Source organism: Ziziphus jujuba, chromosome 6, assembly GCF_031755915.1.
Source record: "Ziziphus jujuba cultivar Dongzao chromosome 6, ASM3175591v1".
Lineage (NCBI taxonomy): Eukaryota > Viridiplantae > Streptophyta > Magnoliopsida > Rosales > Rhamnaceae > Ziziphus > Ziziphus jujuba.
This window is the reverse complement of record NC_083384.1, coordinates 12,929,331-12,945,777: the sequence shown is the minus strand read 5'-3', so window position 1 is coordinate 12,945,777 and position 16,447 is coordinate 12,929,331. Positions and strand designations below refer to the sequence as shown.

Sequence of the window (16,447 nt, the reverse complement as noted above, 5' to 3'; positions counted from 1 at the left end):
GAAGTTTTACAGAGAGACAAAGACACTGTGAGAAAATTGATATGAAAGTGAGGGTTTTAATTCTTCAGGGTTTTGACCAACCAGATACCAAAATTTGATCAATTCTTTTTCATGATTTTGAAAGAAAAAAAAGAAAAAAAGAAAAGGAAAACCGACAAAATTTGGTAGCGAAGATGATGAAGAACTGAAAAACGCACACTGGGTCGAAATCCAAGGAAAAAGTTGAGAACTTTGAGAAAAAGGGTGTGGAGCCAATTGAGATGGTAGACCAGAGAATGGTCGTAGAAGCTGTAGTGGTGGCTTCTTATTCTGAAAATGGTTTGGAACCATCCGAAATAATCTCCCCAAATGGGCCGGAGAAGAAATCACTGATAATCTCAAAACTAAGGAAAATCAAAACTAAGCTGGCCATTCATTTAATCCAACGATCAAGAAACTTCTACATAAAAAAACCAAGTTTTTTGTGCTAATAGTATGTGGTCAGTATGTCCTGACTGTAGGAGCCACTTATATATATACAAACAGTCTACTATCAGGTCGAACTGCACGCTATCCATCCGAAACAAAAACGTTTTCAAATCCACAGCCTTTGGATTTTAACACTTGGAATGGACGGCTGAGATTGAAAGAATGGCTCACGTGTGAAAACTTTGCCCAAATGAATAGAAATCTATGATTCGAGCCATTTTGAATTTTGATGATGATAATGGTGGTAACAAAATTCCAGAGTCTAAAATAATCAAAATCAAAATGCAGGTGGGAACATAATTACGAAGTCTAAAACACACACACACATTCTGTGATCCTAATTGGGGTACGGAAATCCTCCATTTGAATGGAAAATCAAAGATCAGAGATATTGAACTTATCTTAGAAAAAAATGACTACTTATCGTAATCGGAAGAGAACACACTAGAACACACTCTGAGAGAAAGAAAAAAAAAATGAAACCATTAAAAATCCAAGCCATAAAGAAATTTGGGCATTAAAAAATCAATTAAGCTTTGGTAATGATGGATTGTTTTGATATCATTTTTTTTTCTTTTTTTCTTTTTTTATTTACTTTTGAACTTGTTCTAAGTTCTTGAATGAATCCTGATTCGTGAATTTCTGCACACACACACACACACACACACACACATATATATATATATATATATATGTGTATGAGAATCCATTGGTGTCCGATTTGTTCTGACCCACATGATTTTCCTTAACAGCTTCAGCTCAAAACACCATCCAAATCCCACTTCTGAGTTCAAGGGAAACTTCTGAGTGCTGCTGTGTTCGTCTTTTCACAAATAGATATAGATATTCCAAACAGCTATATTAGCGCAATTGTATACTCTTTTGGAAGCAGTAGGTCTCTTCCCTTTTCCTTTAGTGATTACTCATGCTGCTTGAATGAGAGATATGAGAGAAACCCAATTCACAAAGTGCTAGCTATGTATTTCCAATCCAGAGTATCCATAAACCTTGGGTTTTCATATGGGTTAAGGCAATCCTCCCTGCTTCTAGAAAATTGATCTTGGTTGTAGATAGGTACTATCACCGGATTTCAGTTTATGGTATTGACCGAGGCTGTTATGAGGTCTCCTCCTTCTCTCTCAAGGAGAAGAGCATATATAACACAACTGGGGGAAGAAGAAAGGGAAGATGTTGTTGTATGGTTGAACAAAGGAGTAATGAAATCTATGATTTGAGCCATTTTGATGATGCTGAGGCAGAGGTCTCGTACGCACGGTGGTGACCCTTTCTGGTTCCGATCGGCTGACCAGTTGAGCTAGATTTTGGTGCCTGAAATTATAACAGTCATGAGATATTGTCCGTTTTGGACCCATCCCACATAGTTTTAAAAGATCTCTTGTGAGATCCCACATCGATTGGAAAGAAGAACGAAGCATACCACATAAGTGGGTGTGAATACCTTTCCCTTGCGAGGCCTTTTAAAACCTTGAAGGCTGGGTTGTAAGAATATTCCTGTCAAATCCTACATCGGTTGGAAAAGGGAACAAAGCATGGCTTATAAGCGTGTGGATACATTTCCCTTACAAACACATTCCTATGAGGGAAAGTAAAACCGTGAGGGGTGGGATTGGGCTCACCACTTAGCTTCCAAAGCGGATAATATCTCGGTTGGGCCTGAAAGGCCAGAGCCAGTGGGACTGGCAAGTAGGGGTTGGAAGAGGATTCCCCCTAACCACAAAGACGTGTTCCCATGAAGGAAAGTAAAACCGTGAGGGGTAAGATTGGGCTCACCACCTACCTTCCAAAGCAGACAATATCTCGGTTGGACCTGAGAGGCCAGGGCCAGTGGGACTGGCAGGTAGGGGTTGGAAGAGGATTCCCCCTAACCACAAAGATGCGTTCCCATGAGGGAAAGTAAAACCGTGAGGGGTACGATTGGACTCACCACCTAGCTTCCAAAGTGGACATTATCTGGGTTGGGCCTGAGAGATCCAGTACTTGGATCGGTGTGCCAGCGAGGACGCTAGGCCCCAAGGGAGGAGGATTGTCAAGTCCCACATCAGTTGGAAAGGGGAACAAAGCATGGCTTATAAGGGTGTGGATACCTTTCCCTTGCAGACGCATTCCCATGAGGGAAAGTAAAACCGTGAAAGGTAGGATTGGGCTCACCACCTAGCTTTCAAAGCGGACAATATCTCGGTTGGGCCTGGGAGGCCGGGCCAGTGGGACTGGCAGGTAGGGGTTGGAAGAGGATTCCCCCTAACCACAAAGACGCGTTCCCATGAGGGAAAGTAAAACCGTGAGAGGTAGGATTGGGCTCACCACCTAGCTTCCAAAGCGGACAATATCTCGGTTGGGCTTGAAAGGCCCGGGCCAGTGGGACTGGCAGGTAAGAGTTGGAAGAGGATTCTCCCTAACCACTGAGACACGTTTTAAACCCTTGAAGGCTGAGTTGTAAGAGGATTCTCCAGACCTAAAGAGGACAATATCTGCATGCGGGTGGTCTGGGCTGGGCTATTACAATTTTTCAGGCCCAAAGAGGACAATATCGCATGCGGGTGGTCTGGGTTGTCACACCTCTTAAGGGAAAGATATCCACATCCTCTTATAAGGCATGCTTCGTTCCCTTTTCTAACCGATATGGAATCTCACAATCTACCCCCCTTGGGGCCCAGTGTCCTCGTTGGCATACCAATCCGGATCTGGCTTTGATACCAACTATAACAGCCTAGTCCACCTGCATGAGATATTATCCACTTTGGGCCCAGCCCGCACAGTTTTAAAAGGCCTCTCAAGGAAAAGGTATCCACACCCTCTTATAAGGCATGCTTCATTCCCTTTTCAACTGATGTGGGATCTCACTGGAATGGTGGGGCTGGATTTTGGGTGGCTGGAACGGTGGGGCTTGATTTCGGTAGAAGCAGAGGAGAAAAGGAGAAGAGAAAAGTTGTTGTGCGAATGGAAAGGGGAGATTTAGGCAAAGTTTTCACACGTGAGCCATTTCTTCAATCTCAGCCATCCTTTCCAAGTGTTGAAATCCAAAGGCTATGGATTTGAAAACGTTTTTGGTCCAGATAGATAATGTGTGGTCCGACCTGATAGTACACGGTCTATATATATATATATATATATTATATTTACATTTACTTGGAATTTGATAATTTGTAAGATTTATGTATTTACTACGAAAAGTGATAATTTAATTAACAAAGAAAAATGGACTAAATCATCACACATTCAAATTTAGGGGTTATGGTACTTAGTTTTTTAAGGGGTGGGCACGGTCCGGATCGGTTCGTGTTTATGAATTTTTATAAACCGAATCGACATATTCAGGTTGGATTGGGTAAGAAACCGAATCGAACCGAATTTATTGTGCAATTCGAAAACCGATCCAAACTGATGATTATTGATCGGTTTGGGTTGGGTTCTCGATTTGGGCTTTATGTTGGGCTTGGCCATACTTCTTTATTTGGGCTATTTTAAGATTAAAATTTAATATTTTGGGCCAAAATCATGTAACGCTTTTTCTTTTTCTGTTTTTCTGTTTTTCTGTTTTTCTTTTTCAGTTGGCTCTTTTTGTAATGAAGGAACTATAGCTATATAAGCATAGCTAGTAGAATAAAGTTTAAGCAAAAATAATAATAATAATAATAATAAGGTAGTAGAATAAAGTCTGAAAAAATAATAATAATAAGGTAGTAGAATAAAGTCTGAAAATTACTAAACAATAAAGGATTTACAGGACTCAAGGTATCGAACTGTTGGCTCTTTTTGTTCTTTTTCTTTTTCTGCTAGCTCTTTTTTGCTTTTTTTTTTTTTTCTTTTTCTGCTAGCTTTTTTTTTTTTTGTTTTTCTGCTGGCTCTTTTGGTACCGAACTAGAATTTCTTGGAAAGTTGAAGAGCAATTGACAACGCTTGCTTCGTTCTTAGCCCGGAGGGACTCTGTGCTTTGAATCTCCAGCAAAGCCAGCCGGCATTGAGGACTAAAGAGTGCAACCATGGTTGCTGGTTGCAGATGGACTTGTGCCTCGTGGTGGTGGCATCGATCGTGGTGGTTGACTGGCAATCGTGACTGGTGGTGGCGTCACAAACTCGCAACAATGGTGTTGGGTGTTGATGTTGTCGGTGGTGGCGTTGCAGGTGGTGGTGTTGCCGATGGGAGCTGGCTGCCTTGCTCTGCTTCTTGGTGCCGTGGAGTGGTAGATTGGTTGCTAGGGCAAATGTGTTTTTATTAGATATGATTGAATCCGACGGTGGAGATTAAATGGGGAAAATCTAAGGCTCAAAATTAAAATGCATATTTTATTTTATATATTATATTTTATATACAAAGATCGGGTCCGTGCGGGTTGGATTGGGTAAAATTTTATCCAACCCGCAACTCGAACCGAAATATTCAATTTTGTAAAATTTTTTAACCAAACCGACTCGAATATAAAATAAAAACCCATCCAATCCGATCCAAAAATTTTATCTGTCCAGATCGGATTTTGCCCACTCCTAAGTTTTTGTATGCTTTATAATTTTTTCAACATGTCCCAGTACAATATCACATGGCACAAGACCATTTGATATTAACAGGAAACATCAAAAAATAAAAAAAAATAAAAAAATTTATTTTTGGATTTTTTTTAAGATTGTAAAATTTTAAACAAATATGTCTGTCCATATTTAGCATGTAACATAATCATCAAATTGTGACCTAGAAAAGAACACACACTGGGCCGTCCTTTTATGGGGACTTGCCCTTCGGCCGTATCAACAAACTGGCCAAGGTTCGATCACTACAAATCACTAAAGAAGTATTTAAGAAAAATGAAAAAAAAAAAAAAATGAAGAGAAAACGATTTTTTCCTTCGAGGACAAAAAGAAAACATATTAGACTATCATTCCTCACGAGCTACCTAGAAATATATGATGAAAGCATAGGCTTTTTTTTTTTCTCTCTCTATTGGATCAGGGAAAACATAGCGGTTAATTAACTAAACAAAGATTTCTTCCATTAATGATTGAGATCCTAAACACAAACTTTTGGTTTGTCAAAAAAATAAAAAAGATAAAAAAAAATAAAAAGCTAACGGAGAAATTTTTTTTAGGTTTATAGGACTAAAAGTCTATAAATTATGTCAAAGACCAAGAAAATTAACCAAAATTTTGTTTTTATGATTGATTGAAATTCATAAATTTTGTCGTTTTTCCAACCTAGTATATAAGTTAAATATTGACCATCTTTATTATACAATAAAATCATGATAGTTATTTGAACTACTGACGGATTTCTTTAAAATCAAGAACACCACTCGTTTCTTGTACGAATAAAAAAAACACTAACATCCAAAATAACATCCAAAATAGCATCCAAACGTGGCCAATGGGCAATGGCCATACAGGAGCTCTATCCAAGTTGACGTTTCACTATTGGACGAAATGCTAAAGCTAGCCTTAAGTTTTTATTTTTTCCTTCTTGGTATTCCCAAAAGCAAATTATTTTTCACTTTTGCAAATCTTGTGAGTTTTGAGTTGCGAGGTAAGCTGCCAAATAGACCATAAAAACATGAGACAACCAGATATTAGCAGCATGGAAAATAGATGGACACTACAGGGGAAGACGGGTCTGGTCACCGGTGGAACAAAAGGCATAGGGTAGGTGATTAATTCATAAATTACTAATAAATTTTCTTGCATATTTGTTTTATTTTCTTTTTGTGCTGGATAATTTTTTTATCATTATTTTTTTAAGGTACAAAGGAAATTTTTGTGAAATCTAATTGATTCATTTTTGACGATTAATTTTGATATAGTTTATATAGCTTTACTAATTTCCTGGTTTGAGTGGTTATTAGGCGTGCCATAGTTGAAGAACTAGCAGGGTTTGGAGCCACTATCCACACATGTTCTCGCAATCAAAATGAACTTGATCAGTGTTTGGAAGAATGGAAAAGCAAAGGATTTCAAGTTAGTGGATCGGTATGTGATGTGTTGTACAGGGACCAACGAGAGAAACTCATCGAAACCATCTCATCTCTCTTTGAAGGGAAGCTCAATATCCTAGTATGTCCCCTCATATATATATATATATATATAATAAAAATATTACTATTTATTAATTTTATAGTTTTTAACTTTTTATTTTTTAATTTTTCTTTTTTTGCTACTTTCCTCCTCGTAATGTGAATTATATTGTTTAAGGGTGGACATAAAGCAACATGAACTAATTAAACTGGTTCGGTTTGATTTGATTTTTTTATTTTAATTAAGTTGATTTTGTATAATTTTTTAATGTTTTATCATAATTTTTTTTGTTTTTTAATTATTCAGTTAAATATATTAATAATACTAAATTCAAATCAATAAAAATAATAATATCTTTTAAAAATTATTAAAAATTAAAAATAATAAAAATATTCAACATTATCCAACTGAGACCGAGATGATTTGTTTGGTTTGGTTTGGTTGCTTTCCATGGTTTATTATAATTAATTGTGTTTTTTAATTATCATGTTTAATTATAATGACTTGTAATTTATAGTTTTAAATTATTTAGTTAAATATATTAATAATAATGCATTCAAATCAATAAAAGTAATAATATTTTTGAAAATTTTTATTAAAAATTAAAAATAATAAAATATTCAACATGATAGAACTGAACTCAAAATGATTTGGTCCGTTTGATTTGATTTCTTCTTATGGTTCAATTAGTTTGCAAAGAGAAAAGTAAAAAACCAACTAAATGAAAACACTCACATAGTATTGCTCATTATTTTGCTCTTAATTTTGATCATTCTTGTATTTGGTTAGAGGAGGCCCTTAGTTGCTTCATTTGTTGTTAGATGCTGATGTATTATCGCTTTCTGGTTAATACAATTGATATTTAATTTTGATTAAATATATATATTTATATATAGCCAATCTCTCATAAGGATATCCGAATAGATTTTTCATCAAAATCTTACTTATCAATTTTTGAATTTCTTTAAAGACTGAGATTTAAAAATATTTTTAAAGTTTTATATAAATCTAGTAAAATAATAAAATCCTAAATGGGTAAAGTAAACTTTATCATGACTCATATAAACCCAAGATAATTCTTTAAATCTCAATATTTGAAGAGATCCAAAAGTTGATAAAGGAGATTTTAATAAAAAAATCCAAGAATCTTACTTCTAAACCTAAAAAGAGCTTATTCTAATTCTAGAATAGTCTTCTATCTTACACTCGTGACTCTCATAGTGGTTAGTCATTCAATTCCCAGTTTGACAACTGCAACAACTAATATAAGACCAAGAGAGGAGTCCTAATTGTCACACTGGTTATTTCATCAAGCATTGATAATTCACCTAAATAAAGAGCATCAAGATGTCCTAATAAGAGATTGACTATATATATATATGTGTTTTTTTTTATTATTATATTAGATATGGCATAACAATCCATCTCGGAAAAAACCTAGATTTAAAAATTTTAACAGGGTTTAACCAACTAGATTGTTTATAGGTCTCAAATTTGATGTTTTGTATAGTCAAAATTTTGGTTTGACCAATATATCGTAAAGTAGAGCTCGTTAATACGAGTTCGTAGATTGATGCCATGTCTAACTCTGATTTAAGATGAGAAAGTTATAGTTCTGAAAATTTTTTAAATATCAGTATTTTATCTGTATCCAAACTAGTTCAGATTTTTATCTTCTAGTAGATCCAAGGTCTATATATTCATTAAACAATTTGAAAAACCCAAAATGTTGCAAAAACCCTCACAAACCGTAGAACTCAAACCGGGTCAATCTAACCCATTTTATCACCAAACTGGATCAATTGGTTTTTCACCATTTTTCGACCACCACCATTCACATATGTTGGCCACCATGATAGAGCACTAAAAAGCAACCAAAACCACCAATTTTATGGCCTAACTAAGCTGCAAGCTCCTGGATCGAGTTGGTGAAGTCGCGGCGACGCCATTGCAATCTCCAACAGGTTGGTTGGAATTTGGTAGTTTTAGCTTGACCCATACCCTTACCCGTTATTTTTGGATCTTCTGAGCTTGAATCAGACCTTTGTTTGTTGAAATTCTTCACGATTTAAGAGATCCATTAACATCAAGTCTGGTGGAACTTTTCGATGTGTTTTCCAACCATTGACTATGTTTTTGGACTAAGTTAGATTCTTGTTGCTCATCCCACAAGCTTTCCATTGATATAAAATTTGGAAATTTTGGATGTCATTTGATAATTTTTCATTTTTGGATCAATTAATTAAATACCAAATAAAAATTACACTATGCTTGGATACAATTGGACAATTTAAACAAAATTGAAGTTGGATTTGTATAATGAGATATAAATGGGACTCAATGAAAGGTTTATTTTTGTTCAATTGGCCTTTAGATGAAAAATCCAAATTTTGGGTATTAAGTCCAAAAGGATGAAAGTATAATTTAACCCTTCGGTGTCCAATTTACACGATTTAAGAGTTGCACAGAATATTTTAAGATATTTGGTGCATATGAATGCCTTGGTTTTGATTTCTGGAGTCCAAGAATTATTTTTATTATATTATAGGTGCTTGTATTGAGATTAGAGGCTATTCTGTGGAGAAGTAGGAGTGAACACCAACTGTATCTATGAATAGTTTATATTTTTAAATGATTTTTATATATGGTTTGAATATGCTATATATATGCTTTGATATAAGTACTTATCGTATACACGTATAAAAATATGCTTTTACATATATATGTTATTATTTCATATGATTTCTCATAAAATTTTAAATAGTTTTAAATTCAAATGAATTTATGGTGAACTTAAAAATTTTGGTATTTAAATATCTAATATTTGAATAAATTTTTTTAAAAAGTGAATTTAAAATTGTATATTTAAAAAAGTGAATTTAAAATTGTATATTTTAAGCATATTTAAGTGTTTATATTTCAAAATACTTAATAATGGTTTATGGTAATATATATTTCTCTGTTGGTATTTATGTTTTAATATGAAATGATAATTTTTGAATATTTGAAATATTTAAATAAATAGTTGGTTTGAATATTAAATTCTAATTTATGAGACTGTATTTGTTTCGTAAAAATAGAAAGTATGATTTTGAAAGGATAATTTATAAATACTACGTTGTTGTTCTTAAATAGTATACCATATAGTATCAGTGGTTCTATTTATGTTATTAGTTGCGCATAAGCTTAGTCATTCTATATGTAGTTACGATATGAGAGAATGATGATGAGTTATGTCATTCTCTCAAAATGATGATGAATTGTGTGTCACTCCTTCGTTAACCATAGGATGACAGATTGTCATGAGATAAAAGAATGATGATGAGTTGTGTGTCATTCTCTTGGAGTGATAATGAATTGTGTGTCACTCCCTTATGACATTAGTTTCTATGTATCTCTTTATTGTCTGGTGGTGTTTCGTGACGTCCTATACTATTTGGTGATGTCGTATGGTACACTATATTTGTTCTCTCTAATATACATATTTTGATGGTTTTATTACATTTTGTTATTGTTTATTATTTTCTAAATTATAATTATATTGTTTATTGGTCAACATTAAATTTATGTTTCAATTGGTTAATGATATTTTAAATTCCTTAATTATAAAATGCTCTTTCTATGATATTGATTTGGCGGTATTAGTCGGATTTTTTGTAATGATTTTAAAAAGAGAAACTTTTTAAAAGAGTGAAAATGATGTCTTGAGTGAAAATATTTGAATTCTGTATAACTATTTTCATATTATTAATTTATTTCACTCACTGAATTTGTCTCAAAATTTATATGTTTAAATTGTTCCTCCTAGAAGTAATGAATATCTAAAAATCATAGATGATATATTATGATTATTACTAATATGTTAATATACAATATTAGTAATGGTATTTTCCTTCCTTTTCTATTCTTTTTTTTTTTTTACTTTTTTCTTAACCATAACAAACTTCATTAATCAGGTAAACAATGCTGGGATGGTAATACCAAAAAGTACCACGGAATTTACAGCCCAAGATTTCTCGACAATAATGGGTACCAATTTTGAGTCTGCTTATCATTTTTGCCAAATTGCACACCCTCTTTTGAAAGCTTCAGGAAATGGAAACATTGTGTTTAATTCTTCTATAGCGAGTGTCGTTGCTCTACCTATGATTTCTGTTTATGCAGCAGCCAAAGGTATACTCTGTTTTTTTATTAATCATCTAAAGGTTTACCCTATTCCATAGAGATAAGTAAATTTTTATTGAGTAATTTTTTAAAAAAAAAATTTCCCAAAATGTATGAAAAAGTTAATTGAATAATTGTCTGTTGAATAGGTGCAATAAATCAAGTCACAAGGAGCTTGGCTTGTGAATGGGCAAAGGACAACATTCGAGTTAATACAGTTGCTCCTGGGCGTATCAACACTCCTCTTGTTGAGAATCTAATAGTATATATACACATATCTACACCTTTCTGTTCTGTTTAGTTATTTATTTATTTATATTTCATGATCATCAAAATTTGCATTGGAAAATGCCCTGCTTCTATTAGTAACTTTATATGTATTTTTTGCCTGCAGAGCAATTTTGGAACGGCAAAACAAATGGATCATACAATTGCTGGAACTCCGATGACTCGCGCCGGAGAGCCCAAGGAGGTTTCATCCGTGGTAGCATTCCTTTGCCTCCCGGCGGCTTCCTATATCACTGGACAGATCATTTATGTGGATGGTGGATTTACTGTCAATGGCTATCCACCGACTCAGCAGTAGGCCTCCATCTTTATAAAGCTGTTTAAGCTTTTACGTTAATTGATTCTACAATCAAATTAGAAAATTAAACTCTTCATCTTATGTTAGGCTTTTAAATGTTATTGAAAATCCCTCCAGACTGTTCTTCGGGAGAAATATATTAGGCTTTCCTAAGATGAATTGTGTTTTCCAAATAAAAGATTTGGTCCTGATTATAAGTAATTAATTTGTGTTTTCAAAATTATATTAGGGTTGTAGAGGATTACTGAACCAATATAAATTTGTTTTACAAATAGCTGTCTGATGTTTCTTCTCAATGAAAGTGTATGTTTCTCCTCAATATGGGTGGTCTCTGAAACAAAAATATAAAGATAATTCATGGCTCAAAACGAAATTTATTTTATATTATTCAGCTAAACCAAAACCAATTTACTTTAAAAAAGACACAAAAAAAAAAAACAATTAATTAAGACATGATCAGTAGAGCTATATTTCCATACACACATTATTTAAAAGCTTATCAGACAATATAACCAAAAAAATAGTAATAATTTAATACGAACTTTTATTTATGTTATATGTCTAATATATATATATATATATAGTGCATAAATGAGCTCCAATTATTTCTAAATTACACGTTTGACCTTCACCAATAGTACAATACTTTTTCAAACAGTAAATAATCTTTTTAATTCCAGCAAAAATTAGCATCTTCAAAATCCGATTGCAAAGAGAAAACATCTCTGGCATATAGAAACGGCAGCTTCAAGGGAACATCTTTGGAATTCTTGTGATTTTGAAAATTGTAAAACATCATCCTGGAAAAACCTTTAAAAATTGCAACATCGGCATTGCAAAAAGCTGTTGGACAAGTATGATATTCTCTCTCACGAATATCTTCCATGCTAATTTCTAGTCTTTTTCCCCATACCTTAATCTTCCCAAATTCCTTCATAACCCATAGTGCCAAGCAGTCTTCATCTTTTCCCATGGAAACCAAACCCAATCGACCTTCATATTCCACTAGCTGATGATGAATATCTTTCTCGCACAATGATTTAGGCAGAGAAAAGATTTTCCAACTCTCATTATTCAAATCAAACACAAATATCTGATTGTCCGACAAAAGCCAGTATAGTTTACCACATGCAGATGCAACAGAAGGATGGTTGCTATTGCTAAAATAAACGCCATAAGGAAGCCTTATATCGTTCTCCTCCTTCCACGCCCATGTTTCCGAATCGAAAATCTCGCACCGGACGTTGTAATAAATTTCACACTTGTACATAATATGAGCAGACTTTCGCTCCGAGAATCGGACGATCTTGAACCGCAAAGGTTCTGAACCCAGCACCATTATAGCAGTTGCTTTGGTGTGGTAGCGAGTCTTCGGATTCGGCATTGTTCGCCATTGTTTAGTTGCGGGTTTGCAAATACAGTACCGAGGAATTTTGTGGTTTCGAGTCCGGTTTTCGCAGAGGAGAATCCCTTGTTTGTTGTCAGCGGCTAAAATCTTGACGGGATAGGGTAAGAAATTTAGGGAGAGGTTGGTTTCTTTTAGACATGGTTTGTCTACCGGAACGAAGTCCGATGTGTAGTTGTTGTTTTTGATGCCTTGGATGAAGAAACCGGAAACTGTATTGGTTCTTTTGAGAAACTGATCCAAGAAGTTGGAGGTGTAGGTTGTTTGGTTCCATTGTTTAGAAACCAATCTGCAACGTCCGAGTGTTTGGATACAAGTTCGGCTTAAAATCTCAGATATAATATCATCCGGAGGAGAAAATATGGACGAATTCATTGAAAGAAATATGGAAACCGAAAAGAAAAAAGCGATGACAGAAAACAAGAATTCTCACCTTGTCTTGCAGACAAAGAAACCGAAGAGAAGTAAGAAGCTGAGGAATGAAATATAAAAAAAGCTTAGTTGCGAGGTAGAGATTAAGAGCGTTGCGGTTTTATAAATATATAATGAGGGAAAATAGAAACCTTGTAGGATTGGTAAAAAGTGAGTCATAGTCTGATTTGGAAACTAATAATTGTTTTTTTTTTTTTTCCCACTATATTTGGAAACTAATTAAGGTCTAATTTTGACACTGGTCTAATTTTAGTTTAATTTTATTTTTTTAATTTTTTTTTATTTTACGATGTAATTAATTATTATATGTATTTTCCAATGGAACAAAGTTATTTTTTATACTAATATTATTCAATTGTTTCGTGTTCTTTTATTTATTTTGAATTTTTTTAAACAAAGATAAAAAATAAAAAAGGCAATGTCAGAAATTTTCTTTAAAACGAAATTATTATTTAAAAATATATCTATGAGTTAGTATTAAAACAAATAATTATATTTTACTACTTTTGTATATGGACTGTTCTGGATAATTTGGTGTTATTTTATTTAGTTATGTTTTATATGTATACAGATACGTGCTCCATTCAAAATAAGATAAAATAAAATAAAATAAAATAAAATAATAGTAGTTATTGTTCCACTCCTATCTAAAGTCCCAAGGCAAGAAAGCAATTTTCTTTTTTGCGTTAAGCATTGTGAATTTTTTTAAAAAAAAAAATTCTAGTTACATTATCAAACAAACTTGCATTATTAAACAAACTTTTATTATAAATTTATATTTTGACCTTCATTTAAAATTATTATTAAGAATATTTTTTAATTAAACATATTTATTTTGAGAATTATAAAATTAAACATTTAAAATATGTTTAAAAATATGTGATTGAACATTTTAAATATATTTAGAAATATATCATCGAATATTTTTATATATGAATATCTTATATGTGTTAAAAATATATACTTGAACATTTTAAATGCATTCAAAAGTATGCACTGAATATCTTGAAATACAAATATTTCAAATATGTTCAGAAATATATAATTGACCATCTCAAATATATTCAAAAATATAAAACCGAATATTTTTAGAAACATTTATAATTTTAAAACCAAACATTCCAAATGAATATATCTTTTCATTGCCTAAAGTGTTCTATTCGAAAAAAAATTTATAGAATTTTTATAATTATCAGTTTCTTCAAAAACATGTTGTGTAAAGTTTTTATAGATTAATATTTAATTTATAAGCAGTTTGTGGAAAAAATATATATATATTTTTTAACTTACTTAAAACTCTATTAATTGTGAATATTTTAATATTATATAAAAATTATTTTATATTTTTTATATATTTGAATGATAATGTATAAATTTTTTGCTAGAAAAGTGTTTTAGCATTATGTTTTGTTGCTGCAGAAGTATTAATACGTCCAAATTCTTGTGAAATAATATAACATTTAAAAAAAAGAAAAAGAAATCAATCAAATTGAAAATTTCAGATTGGGTAGCTGTTGATTTGGATTCCCATCCGACTCTTAGATTTTTTCTTTTTCAAAAATATATATAGCCGTGTCTTTTCTTTTTTTTTTTTTCCACAGTGGAAAGTCAAAGTTAAGTGTCAAAAGCATGTTGAACAGAAGTACATCATTCATATCATGACCAATCAATTTTGCCAGTCAGGCACTGGATATGTAGCTTTAAAATTTTTAAAGGAAAATGCCAAGCAAAAAAATGCTAATTATTTATCTATTTGATCAAAGTTTGTTACAAACCAATCTACTTTTTAATTTCTTTCATCCAATAATCATATATTTGTATCCATAAGTGTGTGTATATATATATATTATCAGCAAAAAAAATAAAAAGCAAATATATATATATATAATGAAACTACGCATATATAAAGTAAGTTTAAACAGTTTATAAAAAATCTAGAAAATCTGCAATTGATAAATTACTCTCTTAAATATCTATACTTTTGTATAGATAGTTAATAAATTAATCTCTGCCGTTCATGATGATCTATGTAACATTTCTAATTTTTAATAAAATTATCTCTTTTATTCAAAAAAAAAAAATCTATCTATAATTTTTTGAGAAAGAAAAACATATATCTATAATTTGTTCTTTGAGACGGTTTGATTGATGAGGTTCAAAACCTAATGATGAAATTTTCTTTTTATTTATCATATATATATATATATATATATATAATTTATCTTTTTAGAGACAACTTTGGAGAACCGGTTCATAGTTCATGTGTCATAAAATATATATTTGTATAAAAATATCTATAACTTTTTTAGCCAAAAAAAAAATCTCTATAATTTATTATTTCATAGTTTGGTATAGGATGGATAAAATCTAATCCAACCTATTCAATTAGATCAATCTAATCTATTTTTAACTGTTTAGATAGAAATTTTATATTATTTGAATTAGATTAGATTTAAAATATTATAAATAATATGGATTAGATTGGTTATGTTTTGAAAATATATATCAAATTTAATCCAAATAATATAGAATTAATTACATTAGATACCTTGAAGTTTTTTTTAATTACAATAAAATATTTTGATATATGTGATAATTATAAATCTATCCCTACCATTATCGTTGGTGTTGAACTGAAGGGTATAATAGTTAGTTGACACATATTATATTAATTTTTCTAAAATATTAATATTTTTTATTTTTTTAATTGTTTTAATTCTTTTACGAGATTTTTTGACTCTCTGCAACACCGATTTCACGCCAACCTCTGCTCCCTTGCTGCTACAACCGCGGATTCAAATACAAATTCCGACTCGGCACACCCACCGCCGTTGCCCGGAATCCCAAACCAATTGGAGATGAGTTGGCCACGGCGGTTGCGACGGTGGAGGCTGCAGCAAAGGAATTCAGAGACTGTTCGATAGTGGCTTTCACGGCAGGATTTGGAGATGGTTCAGTACACTGGTCGCCTCCGGTCAGGATTTGTCGGATCGTACTCAAGCCTGCTCTCATTTCACGGATAGGAAATTTTGTTTACAGGAATTTTTCTAACAAACCAAGATGGAAGAAACAAATAAAAACTATAAAAGGAAAAAAAAAAAAAAATCTCCTGCTATGTACCAAAAATGAACCTCCTCTTCGTTTTTCTTTTTTCTTCTTTTTTCTAGTTTTTGTTTTAATCTGTATCTCTCTGTATCTCTGTGTGGCTTTTAGTTTCCAATTGGGTTATAAGAGCAAGAGCTGGAAAAAAGATAATCTGGAAATTCAGAACTTTATTTGCAAAATACCCCACTAAAGCAGCAATTGAAAAATGGTCAAGGTGTGAATTCGGTGCTATGAATTTGTGGGAAAGGACCACCCATGATGTATTTTTTTTT

At 32.3% G+C, this 16,447-nt stretch overlaps 2 protein-coding genes across 2 annotated transcripts; one reads left to right on the top strand and one right to left on the bottom strand.

The window, feature by feature from the left end:
- The first annotated feature begins 5,932 nt into the window (after window positions 1–5,932).
- LOC107430795 (tropinone reductase homolog) lies at window positions 5,933–11,434 on the top strand. Its single transcript, XM_016041658.4, has 5 exons — window positions 5,933–6,114; window positions 6,315–6,522; window positions 10,440–10,656; window positions 10,797–10,909; window positions 11,042–11,434. The coding sequence occupies exons 1-5, from the start codon at window positions 6,026–6,028 to the stop codon at window positions 11,231–11,233; spliced, it is 819 nt and encodes a 272-aa protein (XP_015897144.2). The 5' UTR covers window positions 5,933–6,025; the 3' UTR covers window positions 11,234–11,434.
- A 469-nt stretch (window positions 11,435–11,903) lies between these two features.
- Window positions 11,904–12,617, bottom strand: LOC112493319 (uncharacterized). The gene has a single exon (XM_025078791.3). The coding sequence runs from the start codon at window positions 12,615–12,617 to the stop codon at window positions 11,904–11,906; it is 714 nt and encodes a 237-aa protein (XP_024934559.3).
- Between the last annotated feature and the right edge of the window lie 3,830 nt (window positions 12,618–16,447).

Coding starts and splice junctions, on each gene's coding strand:
- LOC112493319 (XM_025078791.3), bottom strand. CDS start 12,617: ATGCCGAATCCGAAGACTCGCTACCACACCAAAGCAACTGCTATAATG.
- LOC107430795 (XM_016041658.4), top strand. CDS start 6,026: ATGAGACAACCAGATATTAGCAGCATGGAAAATAGATGGACACTACAG. Junction 6,115..6,314: donor GGTGGAACAAAAGGCATAGG/GTAGGTGATTAA, acceptor AGTGGTTATTAG/GCGTGCCATAGTTGAAGAAC. Junction 6,523..10,439: donor AAGGGAAGCTCAATATCCTA/GTATGTCCCCTC, acceptor TTCATTAATCAG/GTAAACAATGCTGGGATGGT.